General features: G+C 52.3%; 1 protein-coding gene across 4 annotated transcripts in view; it reads left to right on the top strand.

Moving 5' to 3' along the window:
• The window catches only part of Ccdc33 (coiled-coil domain containing 33), a 100,347-nt gene that overhangs the window by 87,664 nt on the left and 826 nt on the right, over positions 1-11,857 (top strand). The window contains exons 12-19 of one of the 4 annotated variants that reach the window (XM_028774542.1): positions 7,589-7,748; positions 8,010-8,101; positions 8,284-8,415; positions 8,505-8,616; positions 9,521-9,669; positions 10,007-10,108; positions 10,840-10,926; positions 11,299-11,412. In XM_028774542.1, the coding sequence (XP_028630375.1) occupies positions 7,589-7,748; positions 8,010-8,101; positions 8,284-8,415; positions 8,505-8,616; positions 9,521-9,669; positions 10,007-10,108; positions 10,840-10,926; positions 11,299-11,412 (948 nt within the window). Of the gene's footprint in view, positions 1-7,588; positions 7,749-8,009; positions 8,102-8,283; positions 8,416-8,504; positions 8,617-9,520; positions 9,670-10,006; positions 10,214-10,839; positions 10,927-11,298; positions 11,413-11,857 lie in introns of all 4 variants that reach the window. The other 3 variants (XM_028774541.1, XM_028774544.1, XM_028774543.1) reach the window with 3 other exon arrangements.

The following is an 11,857-nucleotide window of genomic DNA, read 5'->3' as shown; positions in this document are numbered from 1 at the left end:
GTTATGAAGTCCACCTGTGTGCTGTGATGTCCACCTGTGTGTTATGATGTCCACCTGTGTGTCATGATGTCCACCTGTGGCTATGATGTCCACCTGTGTGTTATGATGTCCACCTGTGTGTTATGATGTCCACCTGTGTGTTATGATGTCCATCTGTGTGTTATGATATCCACCTGTGTGTTATGATGTCCACCTGTGTGTTATGATGTCCACCTGTGTGTTATGATGTCCACCTGTGTGCTATGATGTCCACCTGTGTGCTATGGTGTCCACCTGTGTGCTATGATGTCCACCTGTGGCTATAGTGTCCACCTGTGTGTTATGATGTCCACCTGTGTGTTATGATATCCACCTGTGTGTTATGATGTCCACCTGTGTGTTATGATGTCCACCTGTGTGCTATGGTGTCCACCTGTGTGCTATGATGTCCACCTGTGTGTTATGATGTCCACCTGTGTGCTATGATGTCCACCTGTGCTATGGTGTCCACCTGTGACTATGATGTCCACCTGTGGCTATGATGTCCACCTGTGGCTATGATGTCCACCTGTGGCTATGATGTCCACCTGTGTGCTATGAGGGCCGGGCCCTTGCAGCTGTGCTTGCCTCCAGCCTGTGATGCAATTCTTTTCACACATCATCCACACAGGTCCCTCAGAGACCAGGCTCTGACCCAACAGTTTCCCTGGAGCTTCCTGGGAGAAGGGAACCCAGGGTGGAACCTTAAAGACAGGGCAAAGTTGAGGGAGGCTTCAGAGCAAAGGGTAAGAACACAAGGCTGGGCGTGACGTCCAGGAAGTCTACACTAGCCCTGGCTTCAGCTTCTTTCCTGGCCTTTGCCTGGCCAGAGACACCTCCCTCACCTCTTGCTTCTTATGTGTACTTCCAGAGGTGAGTGGTGTCCTCTGCATAGCATGTACCCACACTGCTACTGCAGCTCTCTAAGAACAAGGACCTCCCCACCCCAATAGAGCTGAGCTCAGGTTGGGAAGCCAGGGCAACTCCAGGTAGTGACAGGTAGAAAAGGGACCCACCAAGGTTTTTCTCGCCTCCAGCCAAAACCCTGCTGCAGAGCTGGCCCGCCCCAGCCCTCCCCGGCACTGTCCTTTGTGGTGTGGATTGCTGGGTTGTAGTCCCCCTGTAAGCCACCACCTATTGCCTGGGCTTCAACATCCCAGCCAATGGACTGTTCAGGGTCCCTTGCCTGCCCTCTGGTGGTAGTAAAGTTAAGTGAATAGCGCTTCTGGGGCCACTGGTTCTATGGTCAATAGGAAGGAAGCTTTTTCTTAGTTGGATGAACTAAGGGTAGAGGGGCCGGGACTCCAGTGGCACTAGATGTTCCTGTGAGTACTGTGGCTGCCTAGCCACACTGATCTTCAACCCCTGCGACACCACTCCCTCCTTAAAGCAAATCACAGACCGTCTATCTCTCATGCCGGTTCCGTGGTGTAGACTCCCAGTTCCTTGTAACTCAAGAACTGGGCAAGGCCAGCACCAATTAATACAAGCTGAAGGTTCACGTTTTATTTGAAAGAATTGGGATTCGTTCCTTTTTAAGATACTAGAAATACAAAGTTAACTAGAAAGGTTTCTGGCATCCTGAGCGACCCACAGACGCTCTATGCATCAAAAGGTGACAAGGGTGACAGGAGAGGTAGCTAGGGAAGTCTGTCAGGCCCCTGAGTAGCTGTTGGGGTGTGTGGGCGTGGTCGATAGTAGACAGCAGTGCCATGGTGGCTCTTGGTCAGAGCAGGCAAAGCTTCAACTGTTTCCTCAGTAGGCATGACTTGGAGACTGGGCTAGGGTAGCCAGGCTGTTACCGTGGCTCCTTCTTTCCCTGGTTAGTTGGGCTTCTCCCTGGGAAAACAATAGGCTTAGGCAAGAGAAGGGGTTTCAGTCGTTTTCCCACTTCCTAAGGGTCTCCAAGGCCAGTGGCCAGTTTGCTTGGGGTTGGGAGGAGAATGACACGGGACACACACTTAGACTCACCTCTTTACGAGACGGAAGCGTTTTCAGCTGTCCTGTTGCTCCAGGATGAGGGAAGATACCCAGCTATGGAAGAGCAGAGAGCCAGGAGGCAGGGCCTGGAGGAGAAGCTGGCTGTGTAGGAAGTAGAGGTGTCTGGGAGCCGAGAGCCATGGTGGAAAGTTAGAGAGAGCTGGGGCACGGTAGCACTTCAGGTCCCTGGGTTCTGCAGAACACTCTCTTCACAAACATCCAGTGTACCTGTACCCCTTAGGAATGAAACAAAAGACCAGCCAGGCCTCCTTCCTCTGATTCAACTTCTTCCCCAGCAAGAGAAAACTAGATCTGGCTATCCTTAGGTGTAGGCTTGGGTTTAGGGATACGGGAGAGCTGGTGTCTACAAAGGCAGCTGGGACCTCTAGGTTTGTGGAGCATGCTAATGGGGTAGAAGAATTTTCTCTCTTTGCAAATATGTGGGTACAGGCGGGAGAAGAGTAATGATCTCTTCCTGCCTGCCTGTACTGTGTGCATGAGGGTCAGCTTCAAGGGATTCCGCCGTGGGGGGAAGTTAAGATAGCTTCATTATGGGTCTTGTTCCAAGCTCTCCCTCACGCCTCAGACCCCCTCCACCTAGAGCTAACAAAGGACCCAGCTGAGGTTTAAGAATTGCTGTGTGACTTCAGGCAAGTCGCTGCACCTCTCTGACTTCTATGGATGATTCTCAGCAGATGGCGCCCGTCATAACCAACCCAGGTCTGGGAAGGACAGCTGGATCACCTAGAGAAGGGACGTGTGTGCTGGGGGGTGGAGTCGGAGCGAGGGGCTAAATGGCAAACCACTACCCAGCTCTCTTTACAACACAAGCTGTGGGGGCATCTCAGGAAGCCTTGGCCGCCTCTTGGGACGGACTGGGAGCTAAGTATTGGCGGGAGGCGCCTGCCCTCTGGCGGCAGCAAAAACAAACTACACACCAGCATCTCGTGCCCACCAGCAAGGGGCGTGAGGCAAGCCCACTGACCCCAGATCCCTGCTCTCAGCCCCGACACCGCTTTCCACAGCTCCAGCATTCTTCAGAAGCCCTGTGGCCTTGACTTGGCCACCCGGCTTTGGCCACTCGGTTTTGGCCACTCATCTTCCTCTCTGGAAATAGTCCCTGTCTCAAAGTTTCCTCAGCAGCCACCATCAACTCCTTGGTCTTTCTCTCTCCCCATTCCTGAACACGCGCTCCCTCTCTGGGACACATAGCCTAGAGGACTGCCTTCCCAGTGTCCTCTCATTCTTCTGGGTCCACATCCATTGTCTTCATCTTGTTTCTATGCCACTGCCTCCTCCGCCAGGCGAGGGTCCCACTGCCTCTCGCCGAGCATTATTCTTGGTCCCTATACCCATCTGTTCGTAAGTAGTCTAGCAGCCAGCGAGCCCTTACTACACCCCTCCAGCGCGGGCCTTTCAGTTCCCTGCAGCAGAGACCAGGCTCCTGAGCCCACGTCTCTGGTTTGCCCTGCGGCTCTCCCCATCCCTCCACTCCCCACAACTTCTCCTCTGTCTCCTCTCTTCCGGTACAGCCTGCCCATATTCCAAAAGCAGCCTAGGTCCTCACTGCCTCCAGGAAGCTTTCCGGGCTTCCTAGGCTGGAGACAGGCCTCCTGGAAGCCTCGTGTCTGCCACCTCCTCAGTATAGAGTGGACCACTGAAGGCAAGGACTGTCTAGCTTAGCTCTCTGTTCAAGGACCTGCGTGGTCCAGAACTGTATAAAGTAAACCTTAGTCACCGGGGGGGGGGGGGCACTGTGCTGCTTTGGCACAGGCTTTGTGACAGTCTCTGGGTGCACTACTTCCAGCCTCAGTTTTCCTTTCTGCATAGTTGTGGTACAAGGGCTATCCTGACTACATAATTGGCATTGTGTTTGGAAGTCCCCACTGGGTAATATGCTTCATACTTTACCATATCACTGACCAGAGTCTAAGCATCTCCTCTGGGTTCTTGTCAGAGAATCCCCACCCCCACCCCGTCCCCACTGGAATGGCCTCAGCCCAGTAAACTGTGACTCACCCTATAAGCAGAATTTCTGGAATGAAGTTTTTAAAGAATCTTAAAGGGATTCTAGGAAAGGAGTTGCTATCTCCAAGCACCTAGTACTAGTCAGGGCTAACCTTCCTACTATCCTCGTATCACACGAGTCCTTGGGGCCTGATTTCTCATCCCAAAGATGAGGACACTGGAGTTTAACAACAGCAACCCTACTTTCTGAGCCCCTGTGGCTTGTGGCTACAGTAAAGCCCACCGATATTCCTGGGCAGCTGGGATAACCAGAACCTCGCGCTCTGACATGTCTCACTCTGCCAGGCTCTTAAGGTCCTAGTGCCAGTAGATAAGGAGGGTACAAAGGAACCTTGGAGTCAGGCACAGTGGCATTTGAGTCAGGGTCTCTAAGGACATACCTGTCCCTCCCCCAGGAGGGACTAGAGAGCAAGACTACAAGGAAAATCTGGAGCATGGTGTTTTCAAGGCTAGGACATGACGCAGAATGTGGCCCTGAGGGTAGCCTGGCTGCAGGCTGTGGCCTCAGGTCAGGGCTACCAGCTTGAACCTTGTGGTCTCCCTGCCCAGCTGTATGGACGAGGTCTCCACTCGGCCATGCAAACAGAGTCATCTGTGGTTCCCACAGAAGAAGACACTGGCCAGAATAGAGAGGATGAGACAGGAACCCACACTATCTCCAGGTGGAAGCCTCTCTTCCAGGATGAACAGGCAAGGCTGGGCTAAGAGGCTAGAGAGGAAGACAGGGCAACTCTTCAAGGGATGGGGTCCCTAGGACCCACTGATCCTCCTCCAGAAGGACTTGCTGGTTGAGGCAGGGGACCGCCTCACCAGAAGTCAACCACTGTTCTTTCCTTCTTTGTTGTGGTCTCCCAGCCCAGCTGTGTTGATGAGGTCTCCACTCGAGGAGGACAGTGGGTCTTAGGGACTCCATCCCTTGAAGGGTAGCCCTGTCTCCCTCCTGATTTCTTCATCTGTGTGTGTGTATGGGGGGTTATAAATAACCAATCAGTGCTTGCTTCCTTCATATCCCAGAAGTGCAGAGATGGTGAACTGTGGATTCTTAAAAAGGATAATCCCCTCAATAGGATGTAAGCTAGCCAGACCCTATGGGACGGGCTGAGGGGTTGGCAACCTCTTGTCCAAAATGTCTTCTGTGTGCACGCACACATCCCATCCCAGTTAAGGTCAGGATTGTGTCAACTTCCCACGTGGTCTCTTCATTTCACAATAGTGTGGCCTTCTCTCTCTACTGGGACAATTAATTCTAGGACATTCCTTACAAACAGACCAGACACCAGAGAAGCGGTAGTGTAAGACTACAGACTGTGCTGCATGGGGCATCCTTGGACATGTTTCTGTGCACATAGGTCTGTGCGTGTGTGAAGACAATAACCTTACAAGCCAATAGCCCCATCTGGGCCCGCTCTAATCAGAGCAGGATAAGATACTGAAGCAGGCTCGGGAAGGACAGAAGATGAATCTCCTCTGTTGAGATATCACAGACTTCCTTCAGCCAAGCTCTGAGCCCTACATCCAGTCAGTCATGGGATGTGCCATAAAGTGAAGACCACCCAGCAGAGGGGGGGATGCCAGCAAGTCCAGGGTAGCAAGAATGAAGGGGAAAGAGTTTAAGTGGAACAACCATTGAAACAGACATGAGACCGACTCCGACACCTGCACATCCCAACCTGAGCTCATAGTAACACCTGGGCTTCAGGAGGTTCCAAGTTCCACACATGTCCCTGACTCCAAAGTTGTGTGTGTATGCGTGTGTGTGTGTGTGGTCCCAGGTTCAGGGTAACACCAGTTAACACCCTGTCTGAGGATACCAGATGGGCATAGATCCGGGGAAGCCACAGCAGATGCTAAGGAGATAGAGCCAATACTGGCACCGGTCAGACGGACTATAGCCAGAAGGCTAGACAGCAGCAGCAGATGACAAGTGGTGTCTGATGAGTTCCTGCTGGCTGGGGACCCCCCTGCCCAAGAAAGCTGTGCCCCACCATGCAGCAGGTGGGAGACTATAGCCAGGATAGAGCTGGTTTCCGCCTCCAGGAAGCTGGAGACCAGGGGAGAGTTGGATGTAGAGTTGTGTTTTCAGGGACCTGGGAGCCAGGCTGGTCCTGTGAGGCACACCCACAGGAGCAAGGCTTCCCAGAGCCCGGAAGTCCACAGGCAGCTCAGAGGGCTCACTTCCCTCCCGTCTCTTCCCTCCCAAGCCCTGTTCCAGATAGATAGATGGATGGATGGATAGATGGATGGATGGATAGATGGATAGATGGATGGATGGATAGATAGATAGATAGATAGATAGATAGATAGATAGATAGATAGATATAGAGTCTATGCTTGGAATTTGTAATAATAGTACAGAATCTGATGGGCAAACAAATGCAGGGATCAAGATATGGCTCAGTAGGTAAAGTATCAGATCCTGAGTTTGTTGCCAAGGACCCATGTAAATGCCAGGCACGGTTTTGGAGTGTCTGTAATCCTAGCATGAGGGAGGTGGGAATGGGAGAGCCCTAAGGGCTCACTGACCAAGCAACCTAGCCAAATCGATGCGCTCCAGGCCAAGGAGGAACTGCACTGTGTCAAGGAGTGGATCTCATTCTCGAGGCTGATGCTCAAGGCTGGGCACCCGTATCCACTCACACAGGCACACACAGACACACATAAAATGCATATAAATTATGTTCAGTTGCCCTGTATCCGTATAGGCAGACTTAAGTTTTTTTCAAAAAGAAAAGAAAAGGAAAGAGAAGAAAGAGAAAAAACCCAAACACACTCAAGCACCAGCAGGTGTCAATTTTAGACCCTGACTTCACTACCCATTACTCTTAACATGTTGCTTGCCCCTCTGGGACTTGTCTTGTCTCTCCTTCTGTAAAGGATTTATCCCATAGGTTTGTTGGGAGTTGAATGCAGAGCAGCACCTAAAGCACTGAGCAGGAGGCCTGGGATGTGGAGGAGGCCCAGGGATCATTAAGACGATAATTATTGCCCTTCCAGACCTAAGTCGCCCTGCTGCCCCCATCTCCTCCATCTTATATCTGGATCCTGACCTTGACCTTGAGACCTTACCTGAGTCTCTAGGGTCTTCCTGGTGTCTCCTCTTGGATGCTGGGCGGTTTGGGAAGCTGATGGCGATTCAGCCCCTGAATGGCTTTGGTGGACCATCTAAGAGGCAAGGGGTTGGGTTACAAGAGGGAACGGGAGAAGAGGGAAGGTGAAGAAGTAGCTGTGATTTACTCAGAACCTGGAAACCTGGCTCCATCCTTTTGAGGCTGTTGCCTGCAGGTTTCTTTATCGGATACCGGAACCCTACGTTCCCCCGGTGTCACATGAATCAGTGTGGTCCCTGAGGAGACACATTTGTGTGGCCATCCTCATGCTATCAGGAGAGATGAGGACCATGCCCAATCACTCTCTCTGGGTAATAGCTAGGGTTTGGGGTACAGCCTGAGGGTGACTCCGCTCACCAACCTTGAGAGTGACTCACTGTGCACGCGGATGTAGAGTGGGATCATGGAGATTTGGGGATGGGGTAAGGGTTCAGCTGAGGATTCTGGGCTTACAGGAGATGAACAATTACCGGCGGGCCATGCAGAAGATGGCGGAGGACATCCTGGCACTGAGGAAGCAAGCCAACATCCTGGAGGAGGAGAATAGCATGCTCAGGAGTCACCTGACCCAGCAGAGCATAGAAGAGCAGAGCAGAGCTGAAGAGGAGAACCTGGGTGAGCCCCTGGATAGCTGCTGGGTCCCAGGCTCTGGGCTGAACACAGCTGAAAACTGTCACTGGCAGGGAACTAGGGAGCTTTCTCCAGATACTGTGTGTCCCATCTCAGGAATCCTCTACCCCTCCCGTTCCTCCCCACTGTAGACACACTGCCTAGCTATAATGTCTTAGGAGGGGGAAACAGAAAATTCTGGGACAAGCCCCAGAGCTGGGATGCACATGCCTCTGCCTCTTCTGATCCAGCTTCTTCCCACTCCAGCAGTGTCCATGAAGCAGAGGCTACTGCTGAATGAACTGGATATGAAGAGGCTGCGAGACAGGGTGCAGCACCTGCAGAATGAGCTGATTCGGGTGAGCTAGGGTTTGCTGGACAGAGGGACAGCGCCTCCGGGCAGAGTCCTGAGAAGTATCCGGAACAGAGAGAAACTACACAGTAGGGAGGGAAGCTGGCCGGGGCAGGGTTCAGCAGGATCCCGTATGTGCCCTTGTGGCTGGGGTAATTCCCATGGAACCATTCACCTCCAACCTTGCAGAAGAATGATCGAGAGAAGGAGTTGCTGCTTCTGTACCAGGCTCAGCAGCCACAGGCTACACAGCTGAGGCGGTACCAGGACAAGATGCAGAAGGTGAAGGCCCTGGAGGACACTGTACGACACCAGGAGAAGGCAGGTGCCGGGGCCAGATGTGGAGGGGGGGCAGCAGCCTAGAGGTTGTGAAGCTCTCAAGCCAGCCCAGTCTTGGCCTCTATCACCAGGTAATTGAGAAGATGGAGCAGATATTGGAAGAAAGGCTCTGTGAGCGGAAGGAGCCAGCACCGTCAAACAGGCTACAGGGGAAACCTGTCATGGGTGGGTTTACTCCCCAAGGTAGATCAGAATAAATGACCTTCCAGTTTCTGTCTCACCCTAGGGGCCCCCAGTTTCACAAGAACCTTCAGAGCAGGGTCAGTTCTCTGTTATGTCCGTGAGGTGGAATATTCCAGATTCCCTGGGAAGCATTACTCTCCCCTCTCTCAAGTACTGAGAGCTTCCATGGTGATCAGAGCCTTTCTCTGTCAGGAAGCGCTTTAGGACACAAGGACAGTGTGTGAGCCAGGTAGAAAGAGACCAGACCTCTAAGGTTGATGCCCTATGAACCACAGGGGCAGAGAGAGCTGTCCCCGGATGGACAGCCTCCTAGGCAGCAGAAGTCCTCAAGTCTGTCAGCTTCCCCACCTCTTGGCGTCTTCCCTCTTCTGCCTTCCCAAAGCAAACAGACAAGACCACACTGATCGTATCAGTTTTTGTTCCCCATTGGTGTAAACCACAGCCATCCACAGCTGTCAATCAAAAGTGGCTCCGATAAGCAGGAAAGAATCCGATAACACCTTATCAAGTGGATCATCTCCCTGGCCACGTGGAGAGACTCTCTAAGTATCTCTATATGCCTGGCCCTGGGCCCAGTCTTCACAGATGGTTAGGCACTCAGGGTCTGAAAGTCTTTAGAAAACAGTAAAAATCTTGGGGATCCTTATTCACCTGGTGTCTGGGTGAGTCAACAGAGGGCAACCAGGCCAAAGGACCAGAGAGTGACTAGAGAGACAAATACAAGGAGAGTCGAGCAGGGAGAGACACAGGGAAAACAATGACGTAGGAATCTAACCAGCATGGGAGGACAGCCTGAGGGATATGGACCCAACTCCACTGGCAAAAAGGAGCCATTGATGTCAAGGCTAATGAGCACACAGAAGCAAGAAAGGCTGTCTCACACGCACCTGTCCCGTGTGCACAGCCTCTGGCATTCCTCTGGGCCCCGTGGGAGAGACCCTGGCTGTCGATCTGTACTCCATGCTGCTGGCAGAAAACACGAGGCTGCGGACAGAGCTGGAGAAGAACCGCCAGCAGTCAGCCCCCATCATACTGCAGCAGCAGGCCTTACCGGTAAGAGCTGTCATACAGGCCTGGCTTGAGCCTGCCCGCCCTGGTCAGCAGGTAGCCCACAGTCATCCCCAGTGCGAACCAAGTTGAAGATTCAGCCCAGAATCTGGGCTTCACAGCACCCAACAGCACTGGAAATATTTGTAGTAGGGCCTTGCTCTTGTGTTCCTAAAATAACTATCTCACCATCCTCTACCATTCTGGGAGAGAGCAAGGCCCTGGCTGACCCTTGACCCCTGAACCCTGACTTCACCTGCCATCTAGACACCCTTCCACTATGGGGCCTCTCAGGACCTTCTGGGATTGGTACAGCCTTGGAGAGCCCTTTTCCCCATCCCAGGTGGATCCCAGAGAGTTGGGAGCAGGTGGAGACTTGGCAGAGAGCCTACAAGACACAAATGGCCCAGGCCACTCCAAGTACACAGAGACCCTGCCAGCACAGGTGGGTGTCCCGGGAGGCTACCCCACTGCCCAGGCTGCTCCAGGTGCCCCCGCGGTGTACAAACCCAAAGTCAATATTTGGAGTTATGGTGACATGAGGACGCAGGTGAGTGTGTCTCTTCATCCCAGGAAGTGAGTTCTGTTTGCAATGTCCCAGTGCGTGGGGAGCCAGACAAAGCATGAGAGATGGACGTCTTCTGTTCTGATGAGCCTTTACTTTACATAAATACCCCATTTAACCACATTCTGAGTATTAAAGGGAGCTCATTAACGCATTTTAGATATGTTAAAGCATTCGGTATGAGTTGGGGGTGTAGCTCAGTTGATAGAATGCTTGCCCAGCATAGACGGAGTCCTGTGTTCGATCCCCAACACTGCATAAACCTACACATGCCTGAAATCCGAACACTCAGAATAACGGGGGGCAGGAGGAACAGAAGTGAAGTCATTCTCACAATGTAGTGAGTTCAAGGCCAGCCAGGAATATATGTTATCCCACCTTAAAAAAAATGTTTTAACGTTAGACTCCCCAATTCTGAGTGGGAAGCAAAGTAGGGGATTAAGTGTACATGAAGCCCTATGACAACCTTAAGGAAGAGGTGTGGCTTGGGGGTGAGGCTCTGTATCTGCAGCTGAATTTGAAACCCACACCTGGCTCGCTTTTCTTGCTTCCAAGCCTTCTCCTGGCCTAAGCTCCCAGCCAGAGCCTTACAGTAGCTTGCACTCCCACAGGACTTCCTTGGTGGAACTTCAGACAAGTTTAACCTCCTGGCCAAGCTAGAACAAGCTCAGAGTCGGATCTTGTCCCTGGAAACCCAGGTAAGTGAGGTACTGGGGTTGATCAGGCTGGATCAGACTCACTCTTCAGTCTATGGCCAGGAGCAAGGCTTAGTATACAAGCAGAGTCAGGACTCAGTGTCTGACTGCAGAATTGGGCTCAGTATGTGAGAGTCAGCCTTAGTCTGTGACCAGAGTCAAGGCTCAGTGTGGATTCAGGTCAGATCGGACTCCATACAAACTGCAGAGAAGAACTAACTGTCTTAAGCTGTGTGTTTGGCACCTCACGTCTGCTATTGCCAGACTTTGCTTGCCTTTTCCCAGAGGATAGGCCCAAATTCTGTTTGTCTTAGCTCGGGGGAGGAGGGCCATACTGACTGCTGGCTTTCCAACGTCTTCTCTCCATGTCTGAAGCTGGAGGACTCAGCTCGACGCTGGGCACGAGAGAAGCAAAACCTGGCCATTCGGCGTCAGGAGCAACAACACGGCTTTGGACAGCCACCAAATTCCATCATCATAGACCAGCCTGTGAGTGACCCTGACGGAGGAGTTCCCGGGGATCAAGTGGTTGGCTAGAAGCCATCCCACCCCAAATCTTGGGGCCCTGAGAAAATCATGGGGGATAGATCCCAAGCTAAGTGCCAGAAGTCTTGAGCTGAGGTCCTACTGTCAGCAAACTGGATATTCAAAGTGCCCTTCATTCTTCCACCCATCTGAAGAGGCAGGAGTGTCTGCCCATGTATCCCCTTTTCCAATTGGTTGTCATAAACCTCTAGGAGGAGGTCACCGTGGGTGAGAAATAGCCTATACTATCATTTCTAGAATGTTCTTGTGCTCTCTCTCCTCTCTGTCTGTCTGTCTGTGTCTCTCTCTGTCTCTCTGTCTCTCTCTCTGTCTCTGTCTCTCTCTGTCTCTCTGTGTCTCTGTCTCTCTCTCTCTCTCTCTCTCTCTCTCTCTCTCTCTCTCTCTCTCT

The sequence above is a fragment of the Grammomys surdaster genome, unplaced genomic scaffold (assembly GCF_004785775.1).
Source record: "Grammomys surdaster isolate TR1022 unplaced genomic scaffold, NIH_TR_1.0 241, whole genome shotgun sequence".
Classification (NCBI taxonomy): Eukaryota; Metazoa; Chordata; class Mammalia; order Rodentia; family Muridae; genus Grammomys; species Grammomys surdaster.
This window is presented reverse-complemented; position numbering and strand designations above follow the sequence as displayed.